Genomic DNA, 12640 nt, shown 5'->3' on the forward strand with positions numbered 1-12640 from the left:
GACATACATGTATGTGTGTTATAATGTGTGTGATGTTGTCTCCAGTGCAAGCCGTGTGACAGTTCTGCTGTTGTTGAGTTCATGTGACCTGCTGTGTGTCGGCACCGAGGGAGGGGGCATACACTTCCTGGATCTGCCACGCCTCTCGTTGAGGGATAACCAATCACTCCTGCTGGACCAGGTGATGCAGAGGTGAGTGACAGCTGCTTCAGCCAGTGGGAGGAGGCAGTGTGGGTCTGTTCTAGAATGGCTTGGGTTCTAGAATGGGTTGGGTTCTAGAATGGGTTGGGTTCTCCAGGTTCCATCCTGGTCAGCTGAGAGGAGAGCTGTCACAGGTGTGTATCTATGTTGTGTGTACTTTTCCCACTACTCCTGTTGTCATGGTCTTTAGGGGGAAGGGCCTCCTGTTGTCATGGTCTTTAGGGGGAAGGGCCTCCTGTTGTCATGGTCGTTAGGGGGAAGGGCCTCCTGTTGTCATGGTCGTTAGGGGGAAGAGCCTCCTGTTGTCATGGTCGTTAAGGGAACTCCTGTTGTCATGGTCGTTAGGGGGAAGGGCCTCCTGTTGTCATGGTCGTTTGGGGGAAGGGCCTCCTGTTGTCATGGTCGTTTGGGGGAAGGGCCTCCTGTTGTCATGGTCGTTTGGGGGAAGGGCCTCCTGTTGTCATGGTCGTTAGGGGGAAGGGCCTCCTGTTGTCATGGTTGTTAGGGGGAAGGGCCTCCTGTTGTCATGGTTGTTAGGGGGAAGGGCCTCCTGTTGTCATGGTTGTTAGGGGGAAGAGCCTCCTGTTGTCATGGTTGTTAGGGGGAAGAGCCTCCTGTTGTCATGGTTGTTAGGGGGAAGAGCCTCCTGTTGTTATGGTTGTTAGGGGGAAGGGCCTCCTGTTGTCATGGTTGTTAGGGGGAAGAGCCTCCTGTTGTCATGGTTGTTAGTGGGAAGAGCCTCCTGTTGTCATGGTTGTTAGGGGGAAGAGCCTCCTGTTGTCATGGTTGTTAGGGGGAAGAGCCTCCTGTTGTCATGGTTGTTAGGGGGAAGGGCCTCCTGTTGTCATGGTTGTTAGGGGGAAGAGCCTCCTGTTGTCATGGTTGTTAGTGGGAAGAGCCTCCTGTTGTCATGGTTGTTAGGGGGAAGAGCCTCCTGTTGTCATGGTTGTTAGGGGGAAGAGCCTCCTGTTGGTAGCATACCTGTGGACTACAGGTGGCTGATGGGTAACAGTGTTTTTCAGCATACCTGAGGACTACAGGTGTGGGAAGTCTCTGGGACCGGTGGAGTCGTTACAGGAACACCCCAAGCAGCCAGGGAAGATTCTGATTGGCTACAGCAGAGGCCTGGTCGTCCTATGGGATCTCAGCACCCGCAACGCAGAACACATGTTCCTGGGAAAACAGGTGAATATGAACTGGACATAAATATAACCACGGCTCTGTCTGTCTTTCATGGCTCTCTGTCTGTCTTTCATGGCTCTCTGTCTGTCTTTCATGGCTCTCTGTCTGTCTTTCATGGCTCTCTGTCTGTCTTTCATGGCTCTCTGTCTGTCTTTCATGGCTCTCTGTCTGTCTTTCATGGCGCTCTGTCTGTCTTTCATGGCTCTCTGTCTGTCTTTCATGGCTCTCTGTCTGTCTTTCATGGCGCTCTGTCTGTCTTTCATGGCGCTCTGTCTGTCTTTCATGGCGCTCTCTGTCTGTCTTTCATGGCGCTCTCTGTCTGTCTTTCATGGCTCTCTGTCTGTCTTTCATGGCTCTCTGTCTGTCTTTCATGGCTCTCTGTCTGTCTTTCATGGCTCTCTGTCTGTCTTTCATGGCTCTCTGTCTGTCTTTCATGGCTCTCTGTCTGTCTTTCATGGCTCTCTGTCTGTCTTTCATGGCTCTCTGTCTGTCTTTCATGGCTCTCTGTCTGTCTTTCATGGCTCTCTGTCTGTCTTTCATGGCGCTCTGTCTGTCTTTCATGGCGCTCTGTCTGTCTTTCATGGCGCTCTGTCTGTCTTTCATGGCGCTCTGTCTGTCTTTCATGGCGCTCTGTCTGTCTTTCATGGCTCTCTGTCTGTCTTTCATGGCTCTCTGTCTGTCTTTCATGGCTCTCTGTCTGTCTTTCATGGCTCTCTGTCTGTCTTTCATGGCTCTCTGTCTGTCTTTCATGGCTCTCTGTCTGTCTTTCATGGCTCTCTGTCTGTCTTTCATGGCTCTCTGTCAGAAGTCGTTCTGCCTGTCGTCGTATTGCAGCTCTCTACTCTCCTTCCATTGCTCAAGGAAGTTCATTTGTTCCTTATTGTGCTACCAGGGGCCTATAATACGGCTAAATGCAGTGTGTGTCTGTTACAATATGGCTAAATAGAGTGTGTATGTGTGTCTCTGCAGCAGCTGGAGTCCCTGGTGTGGGAACGTTCCGGTAGCTCCTTCGTCAGTTCCCATAGCGACGGGGGGTACAGCGTGTGGGCTGTTGCCAGTGGTAACACGTATACACACCAGCCTGTGTCCTCGTCCATCCCCTATGGTGAGAGATAGACATACACCCCCCCCCCCCCCTTAACCCCTACACACACACACACACACACACCCTAACCCCTACATACACACACACACCCTAACCCCTACACACACACACACACACACACACACACACCCTAACCCCTACATACACACACACACCCTAACCCCTACATACACACACACACCCTAACCCCTACATACACGCACACCCCCTAACCCCTACACACACACCACCCTAACCCCTACACACACACACACACACACACACTAACCCCTACACACACACACACACACCCTAACCCCTACACACACACCCTAACCCCTACACACACACCCCCCTAACCCCTACACACACACCACCCTAACCCCTACACACACACCACCCTAACCCCTACACACACACGCACCCTAACCCCTACACACACACCCCCTAACCCCCCCCCCCCCCCCACACACACACAGACCTCATTAACCCCTTGTCATCTCCTTGTCATTAACTCCTTGTCTGTCTCGTTGTGTCTCAGGTCTGTTCCCTTGGGACCTCATTAACTCCTTGTCATCTCGTTGTGTCTCAGGTCCGTTCCCTTGGGACCTCATTAACTCCTTGTCATCTGTCTCATTGTGTCTCAGGACCATTCCCTTGGGACCTCATTAACTCCTTGTCGTCTGTCTCGTTGTGTCTCAGGTCCGTTCCCTTGGGACCTCATCAACTCCTTGTCATCTGTCTCGTTGTGTCTCAGGTCCGTTCCCCTGGGACCTCATTAACTCCTTGTCGTCTGTCTCATTGTGTCTCAGGTCCGTTCCCTTGGGGCCTCATTAACTCCTTGTCATCTCGTTGTGTCTCAGGTCCGTTCCCTTGGGGCCTCATTAACTCCTTGTTGTCTGTCTCGTTGTGTCTCAGGTCCGTTCCCTTGGGGCCTCATTAACTCCTTGTCATCTCGTTGTGTCTCAGGTCCGTTCCCTTGGGGCCTCATTAACTCCTTGTCATCTCGTTGTGTCTCAGGTCCGTTCCCTTGGGACCTCATTAACTCCTTGATGTACCCATCCCGTTAGCGGGATCATTTTTGTCAACATCCGCTGATTTGCAGAGCGCCAAATTCAAATTAAATTACAAAAAATATTTAATTTTCATGAAATCACAAGTGCAATATAGAAAAACACAGCTTGGCTTGTTGTTAATCCACCTGGCGTGTCAGATTTCAAAAAAGCTTTTCGGCGAAAGCATTACAAGCGTTTATGTAAGGACATCTCTCTCAGCAGACAAAACATTACAAACAGCTTGCAGCAAAGTAGCTTGGTCACGAAAGTCAGAAAAGCAATAAAATGAATCGCTTACTTTTGATGATCTTCGGATGTTTGCACTCACGAGACTCCCAGTTACACAATAAATGTTCCTTTTGTTCCAAAATACCTCAGTTTGTTTGGCGCGTTATGTTCAGAAATCTACAGGCTCGAGCGGTCACGACATCGCAGACGAAAATTCCAAATAGTATCCGTAAAGTTCGTAGAAACATGTCAAACGTTTTTTATAATCAATCCTCAGGTTGTTTTTACAATATATAATCGATAATATTTCAACCGGACAGTAGCTTCTTCAATAGGAGAGAGAAAATGTTCTGCTCCACTCTGTTGCCGCATGCAAAACGCTGCTGGCACCCAGCCATCCACTGACGCGATCTGATCTTTCTCGCTCATTTTCAGAATAAAAGCCTGAAACTATGTCTAAAGACTGGTCAAACCATGTGGTAGACATATAGGAAAATGAATCTGGTTGATATCCCTTTAAATGGAGGGAAGGCATGCAATGGAACAGGGAGCTTTCAAAATAGAAGCCACTTCCTGGTTGGATTTTCCTCAGGTTTTCGCCTGCAATATCAGTTCTGTTATACTCACAGACAATATTTGGACAGTTTTGGAAACTTTAGTGTTTTCTATCCTAATCTGACAATTATATGCGTATTCTAGATTCTGGGCCTGAGAAATAGGCAGTTTCATTTGGGGACGTTTTTCATCCAAAAATCAAAATACTGCCCCCTACACTCAACAAGTTCACTCCTTGTCATCTGTCTCGTTGTGTCTCAGGTCCATTACCTTGGGACCTCATTAAAACCTCTTGTATCTACCCATCCCTGATCCGGGAGCGTTGTCATCAACTGACATGAATTAGCATAACGCAACGGACATAAATATTACTAGAAAATATTCATGAAATCACAAGTGAAATATATTAGAACACAGCTTAGCCTTTTGTTAATCATCCTGTCATCTCAGATTTTGAAAATATGCTTTACAGCCAAAGCAAGACAAGCATTTGTGTAAGTTTATCAATAGCCTAGCATAGCATTATGCCTAGCTAGCAGCAGGGCAACCTGGTCACGAAAATCAGAAAAGCAAATTAAATCGTTTACCTTTGATTAGCTTCGGATGTTTTCACTCACAAGACTCCCAGTTAGACAGCAAATGTCCCTTTTTTCCAAAAATATTATTTTTGTAGCCGCTTTTGACTGAGAATTCGACCGGAAATTGCGGTCACGACAACGCTGAAAAATATTCCAAATTAGCTCCATAATATCGACAGAAACATGGCAAACGTTGTTTATAATTAATCCTCAACGTGTTTTTCAAATATCTATTCGATAATATATCAACCGGGACAGGTGGCTTCTTAGTAGGAAAGAGAGAAACAATGGCCGCATTTGTCCGTTACGCACAAAACACTCTGAGAGACTCCAGCTGATCACTGACGCAATGTTGACGTTCAGGCTCATTTTTCAAAATAAAAGCCTGAAACTATGTATTGTGACACTAGACACATTAGGGAAGCCATAGAAAAAGTCCTCTGGTTGATATCCCATTCACTGCTCAATAGGGACGCATAGGAACACAGAGCTTTCTAAATAAGAGTCCCTTCCTGATTGGATTTTTCTCAGGCTTTCACCTGCAATATTAGTTCTGTTATACTCACAGACAATATTTGTACAGTTTTGGAAACTTTAGAGTGTTTTCTATCCTAAGCTGTCATTATTATATGCATATTCTAGCATCTTGTCCTGAGAAATAGGCCGTTTACTTTGGGAACGTTATTTTTCCAAAAATGAAAATAGTGCCCCCTAGATTCAACAGGTTTTTAACTACTTGTCATCTGTCTCGTTGTGTCTTAGGTCCGTTCCCTTGTAAAGCCATCAACAAGATCTTATGGAGGACGATTCAGTCAGGGTGAGGAGTCAGGACCACTATCTATCTATCACTATCAGTATCTACTATCACTAGGATCCATTCTGGTAACACTATCAGTATCTACTATCACTAGGATCCATTCTGGTAACACTATCAGTATCTACTATCACTAGGATCCATTCTGGTAACACTATCAGTATCTACTATCGCTAGGATCCATTCTGGTAACACTATCAGTATCTACTGTCGCCAGGATCCATTCTGGTAACACTATCAGTATCTACTGTCACTAGGATCCATTCGGGTAACACTATCAGTATCTACTGTCACTAGGATCCATTCTGGTAACACTATCAGATTCTTCTATCACTAGGATCCATTCTGGTAACACTATCAGTCTCTACCATCACTAGGATCCATTCTAGTAACACTATCAGTCTCTACTATCACTATCACTATCTACTATCACTAGGATCCATTCTGGTAACACTATCATTATCTACTGTCACTAGGGTTGATCATTCTGGTAACACTATCAGTCTCTACCATCACTAGGATCCATTCTAGTAACACTATCAGTCTCTACTATCACTATCACTATCTACTATCACTAGGATCCATTCTGGTAACACTATCATTATCTACTGTCACTAGGGTTGATCATTCTGGTAACACTATCAGAATCTACTGTCACTAGGATCCATTCTGGTAACACTATCAGTATCTACTATCACTAGGATCCATTCTGGTAACACTATCAGTATCTACTGTCACTAGGATCCATTCTGGTAACACTATCAGTATCTACTATCACTAGGATCCATTCTGGTAACACTATCAGTATCTACTATCACTAGGATCCATTCTGGTAACACTATCCGTATCTACTGTCACTAGGATCCATTCTGGTAACACTATCAGTATCTACTGTCACTAGGATCCATTCTGGTAACACTATCAGTATCTACTGTCACTAGGATCCATTCTGGTAACACTATTAGTATCTACTATCACTAGGATCCATTCTGGTAACACTATCAGTATCTACTGTCACTAGGGTTGATCCATTCTGGTAACACTATCAGTATCTACTGTCACTAGGATCCATTCTGGTAACACTATCAGATTCTTCTATCACTAGGATCCATTCTGGTAACACTATCAGTCTCTACCATCACTAGGATCCATTCTAGTAACACTATCAGTCTCTACTATCACTATCACTATCTACTATCACTAGGATCCATTCTGGTAACACTATCATTATCTACTGTCACTAGGGTTGATCATTCTGGTAACACTATCAGAATCTACTGTCACTAGGATCCATTCTGGTAACACTATCAGTATCTACTATCACTAGGATCCATTCTGGTAACACTATCAGTATCTACTGTCACTAGGATCCATTCTGGTAACACTATCAGTATCTACTATCACTAGGATCCATTCTGGTAACACTATCAGTATCTACTGTCACTAGGATCCATTCTGGTAACACTATCAGTATCTACTGTCACTAGGATCCATTCTGGTAACACAATCAGTATCTACCATCACTAGGGTTGATCCATTCTGATAACACTATCAGTATCTACTGTCACTAGGATCCATTCTGGTAACACTAGCAGTATCTACTGTCACTAGGGTTGATCCATTCTGGTAACACTATCAGTATCACTAGGATCCATTCTGGTAACACTATCAGTATCTACTGTCACTAGGGTTGATCCATTCTGGTAACATTATCAGTATCTACTATCACTAGGATCCATTCTGGTAACACTATCAGTATCTACTGTCACTAGGGTTGATCCATTCTGGTAACACTATCAGTATCTACTGTCACTAGGGTTGATCCATTCTGGTAACATTATCAGTATCTACTATCACTAGGATCCATTCTGGTAACACTATCAGTATCTACTATCACTAGGATCCATTCTGGTAACACTATCAGTATCTACTATCACTAGGATCCATTCTGGTAACACTATCAGTATCTACTATCACTAGGATCCATTCTGGTAACACTATCAGTATCTACTATCACTAGGATCCATTCTGGTAACACTATCAGTATCTAGCATCACTAGGGTTGATCCATTCTGGTAACACTATCAGTATCTACTATCACTAGAATCCATTCTGGTAACACAATCAGTATCTACCATCACTAGGGTTGATCCATTCTGGTAACACTATCAGTATCTACTGTCACCAGGGTTGATCCATTCTGGTATCACTATCAATATCTACTGTCACTAGGGTTGATCCATTCTGGTAACACTATCAGTATCTACTGTCACTAGGGTTGACCAATTCTGGTAACACTATCAGTATCTACTGTCACTAGGGTCCATTCTGGTAACACTATCAGTATCTACCATCACTATGATCCATTCTAGTAACACTATCAGTATCTACTGTCACTAGGATCCATTCTGGTAACACTAACAGTATCTACTATCACTGGGATCCATTCTGGTAACACTATCAGTCTCTACCATCACTATGATCCATTCTGGTAACACTATCAGTATCTACTGTCACTAGGGTTGATCCATTCTGGTTACACTATCAGTATCTACTGTCACTAGGGTTGATCCATTCTGGTAACACCATCAGTATCTACCATCACTAGGCTCCATTCTGGTAACACTATCAGTATCTACTGTCACTAGGGTCCATTCTGGTAACACTATCACTATCTACTGTCACTTGGGTTGATCCATTCTGGTATCACTATCAGTATCTACTGTCACTATGATCCATTCCGGTAACACTATCACTATCTACTGTCACTAGGGTTGATCCATTCTGTTAACTCTATCAGTATCTACTGTCACTAGGGTTGATCCATTCTGGTATCACTATCAATATTTACTATCACTAGGGTTGATCCATTCTGGTAACAGGTAACACTATCAGTATCTACTGTCAATAGGGTTGATCCATTCTGGTAACAGGTAACACTATCAGTATCTACTGTCAATAGGGTTGATCCATTCTGGTAACACTGTCAGTATCTACTGTCACTAGGATCCATTCTGGTAACACTATCAGTATCTACTATCACTAGGATCCATTCTGGTAACACTATCAGTATCTACTATCACTAGGGTCCATTCTGGTAACACTATCAGTATCTACCATCACTATGATCCATTCTGGTAACACTATCAGTATCTACTGTCACTAGGGTTGATCCATTCTGGTTACACTATCAGTATCTACTGTCACTAGGGTTGATCCATTCTGGTAACACCATCAGTATCTACCATCACTAGGCTCCATTCTGGTAACACTATCAGTATCTACTGTCACTAGGGTCCATTCTGGTAACACTATCAGTATCTACTGTCACTAGGGTTGATCCATTCTGGTAACACTATCACTATCTACTGTCACTTGGGTTGATCCATTCTGGTATCACTATCAGTATCTACTGTCACTATGATCCATTCCGGTAACACTATCACTATCTACTGTCACTAGGGTTGATCCATTCTGGTAACACTATCAGTATCTACTGTCACTAGGGTTGATCCATTCTGGTATCACTATCAATATTTACTATCACTAGGGTTGATCCATTCTGGTAACAGGTAACACTATCAGTATCTACTGTCACTAGGATCCATTCTGGTAACACTATCAGTATCTACTGTCACTAGGATCCATTCTGGTAACACTATCAGTATCTACTATCACTAGGATCCATTCTGGTAACACTATCAGTATCTACTATCACTAGGATCCATTCTGGTAACACTATCAGTATCTAGCATCACTAGGGTTGATCCATTCTGGTAACACTATCAGTATCTACTGTCACTAGGATCCATTCTGGTAACACTAACAGTATCTACTGTCACTAGGATCCATTCTGGTAACACTATCAGTATCTACCATCACTATGATCCATTCTAGTAACTCTATCAGTATCTACTGTCACTAGGATCCATTCTGGTAACACTAACAGTATCTACTATCACTGGGATCCATTCTGGTAACACTATCAGTCTCTACTATCACTATGATCCATTCTGGTAACACTATCAGTATCTACTGTCACTAGGGTTGATCCATTCTGGTTACACTATCAGTATCTACTGTCACTAGGGTTGATCCATTCTGGTAACACTATCACTATCTACTTTCACTAGGGTTGATCCATTCTGGTTACACTATCAGTATCTACTGTCACTAGGGTTGATCCATTCTGGTAACACTATCAGTATCTACTGTCACTAGGATCCATTCTGGTATCACTATCAGTATCTACTATCACTAGGATCCATTCTGGTAACACTATCAGTATCTACTATCACTAGGATCCATTCTGGTAACACTATCAGTATCTACTGTCACTAGGGTTGATCCATTCTGGTAACACTATCAGTATCTACTGTCACTAGGGTTGATCCATTCTGGTAACACTATCAGTATCTACTGTCACTAGGGTTGATCCATTCTGGTAACACTATCAGTATCTACTATCACTAGGATCCATTCTGGTAACACTATCAGTATCTACTGTCACTAGGGTTGATCCATTCTGGTAACACTATCAGTATCTACTGTCACTAGGGTTGATCCATTCTGGTAACACTATCAGTATCTACTGTCACTAGAGTTGATCCATTCTGGTAACACTATTAGTATCTACTATCACTAGGATCCATTCTGGTAACACTATCAGTATCTTCTGTCACCAGGATCCATTCTGGTAACACTATCAGTATCTACTGTCACTAGGATCCATTCTGGTAACACTATCAGTATCTACTGTCACTAGGGTTGATCCATTCTGGTAACACTATCAGTGTCTTCTGTCACTAGGGTTGATCCATTCTGGTAACACTATCAGTATCTACTGTCACTAGGGTTGATCCATTCTGGTAACACTATCAGTATCTACTATCACTAGGATCCATTCTGGTAACACTATCAGTATCTACTGTCACTAGGGTTGATCCATTCTGGTAACACTATCAGTATCTACTGTCACTAGGGTTGATCCATTCTGGTAACACTATCAGTATCTACTGTCACTAGAGTTGATCCATTCTGGTAACACTCTTAGTATCTACTATCACTAGGATCCATTCTGGTAACACTATCAGTATCTTCTGTCACCAGGATCCATTCTGGTAACACTATCAGTATCTACTGTCACTAGGATCCATTCTGGTAACACTATCAGTATCTACTGTCACTAGGGTTGATCCATTCTGGTAACACTATCAGTGTCTTCTGTCACTAGGGTTGATCCATTCTGGTAACACTATCAGTATCTACTGTCTCTCACTGCCCCTCTCTCTCTGTCTCTCTATGTCTCTCTGTCTCTGTCTCTCATGTAGGTGTCCAGTAGTCCTCTACAGTGGAGGAATGCCCAGGGCCAGTTATGGAGACCGTCACTGTGTGACCATCCAACAGGACAAACAACACGTCACTCTAGACTTCACATCCAGAGTTATAGACTTCTTCACCGTCCACACCACTGACCCGGAGCACGGTGAGAGAGAGAGAGACACGCACTTCTCCAGAGCGACTCAGACACAATTAGGATTAAGTGCCTTGCTCAAGGGCACATCTACCGATTTAAAAAAAATTAATAATTATTCAGCTAGTCTGCTCTGGGATTGGCCCTCCTTGTCGCTAGGCTACCTGACCCCCTGTGTTAATGTGTATTTCCTCTCCCAGACTATGATGATCCTAAAGCCCTCGTGGTGTTACTAGAGGAGGAGCTGGTTGTAATAGACCTCCTGACCACCGGGTGGCCCTCTGTCCCTCCTCCTTACCTGGCTCCGCTCCACTCCTCCGCCATCACCACATCCTGCCACCTGGACAACGTCCCCGCCAAGCTCTGGGACCGCCTGGCCGCCGCCGGGAACAGCCAGGGCGCTCAGCCTGGAGTGAGACACGCACACGGGGTGAGACACTGTACACACACACACACACACACACGGGGTGAGACACTGTACACACACACACACACGCACACGGGGTGAGACACTGTACACACACACACACGCATACGGGGTGAGACACTGTACACACACACACAGACACACACACACTCATGGAGTGAGACACACACACGGGGTGAGACACTGTACACACACACACACAGACACACACACACTCATGGAGTGAGACACACACACGGGGTGAGACACTGTACACACACACACAGACACACACACACTCATGGAGTGAGACACACACACGGGGTGAGACACTGCACACACACACACACACACACTCATGGAGTGAGACACACACACGTGTTCTCACCTACCCCAACCAGTGTCTTATTCATTAGGCACCAAATGGAAGAGAACAGATGGAAACGGTGAGGGACTCCCTGAACTTGTCCAATGAGGAAACCCTTGTTTTTTGTTTTCCGTTGCGAAATGTTTTGTTACTGTGTGCACTAATGAATATGGCCCAGGTGTATCTGTATCTGTGAGAAATTATATATTTTCAACCAGTTTTGCTCACTGGGTTTTAGCAAGTCCTTCCTAGCTTAGCAGCAGTCTAGCCTGTATTAGCGTTGTTAGCTTAGCAACAAAGCTTAGTGTTGTTAGTTTAGTAGCAGGTTAGTCTGTATTAGCGTTGTTAGCTTAGCAACAGCTTAGCGTTGTTAGCTTAACAGCGGGTTAGTCTCTATTAGCGTTGTTAGCTTAGCAGCAGGTTAGTCTGTATTAGCGTTGTTAGCTTAGCAGCAGGTTAGTCTGTATCAGCATTGTTAGCTTAGCTGCAGATGTCCACAGTTAAAGGCTTTGCAGCCAGTACCAGCTGTCGTATATCATACCAGCCTGCCTACGTGTGGCAGTGCCAGGGAGGGTTGGAGCTGCACTAGAACAGAGGGATCAGAGGGACAGGTCGTCAGAGGGACAGGTCGTCAGAGGGACGGGTCGTCAGAGGGACGGGTCGTCAGAGGGACGGGTCGTCAGAGGGACGGGTCGTC

The 12640-nt window shown here is 44.6% G+C and overlaps 2 protein-coding genes across 2 annotated transcripts in view; both read left to right on the forward strand.

Moving 5' to 3' along the window:
* The window catches only part of LOC139422613 (lethal(2) giant larvae protein homolog 1-like), a 41088-nt gene extending 29037 nt beyond the window's left edge, over window positions 1-12051 (forward strand). Inside the window, exons 5-11 of the mRNA XM_071173759.1 lie at window positions 46-192; window positions 1224-1386; window positions 2353-2488; window positions 5646-5700; window positions 11028-11182; window positions 11371-11610; window positions 11993-12051. Coding sequence (XP_071029860.1) covers window positions 46-192; window positions 1224-1386; window positions 2353-2488; window positions 5646-5700; window positions 11028-11182; window positions 11371-11610; window positions 11993-12051 — 955 coding nt within the window. The remainder of the gene's footprint in view (window positions 1-45; window positions 193-1223; window positions 1387-2352; window positions 2489-5645; window positions 5701-11027; window positions 11183-11370; window positions 11611-11992) is intronic.
* A 61-nt stretch (window positions 12052-12112) lies between these two features.
* LOC139422614 (NACHT, LRR and PYD domains-containing protein 12-like) overlaps window positions 12113-12640 on the forward strand; it is a 136331-nt gene continuing 135803 nt past the window's right edge. The window contains exon 1 of the mRNA XM_071173760.1: window positions 12113-12135. Within this exon, the coding sequence (XP_071029861.1) occupies window positions 12113-12135 (23 nt within the window). The remainder of the gene's footprint in view (window positions 12136-12640) is intronic.

This window comes from Oncorhynchus clarkii, chromosome 12 (assembly GCF_045791955.1).
Source record: "Oncorhynchus clarkii lewisi isolate Uvic-CL-2024 chromosome 12, UVic_Ocla_1.0, whole genome shotgun sequence".
Lineage (NCBI taxonomy): Eukaryota > Metazoa > Chordata > Actinopteri > Salmoniformes > Salmonidae > Oncorhynchus > Oncorhynchus clarkii.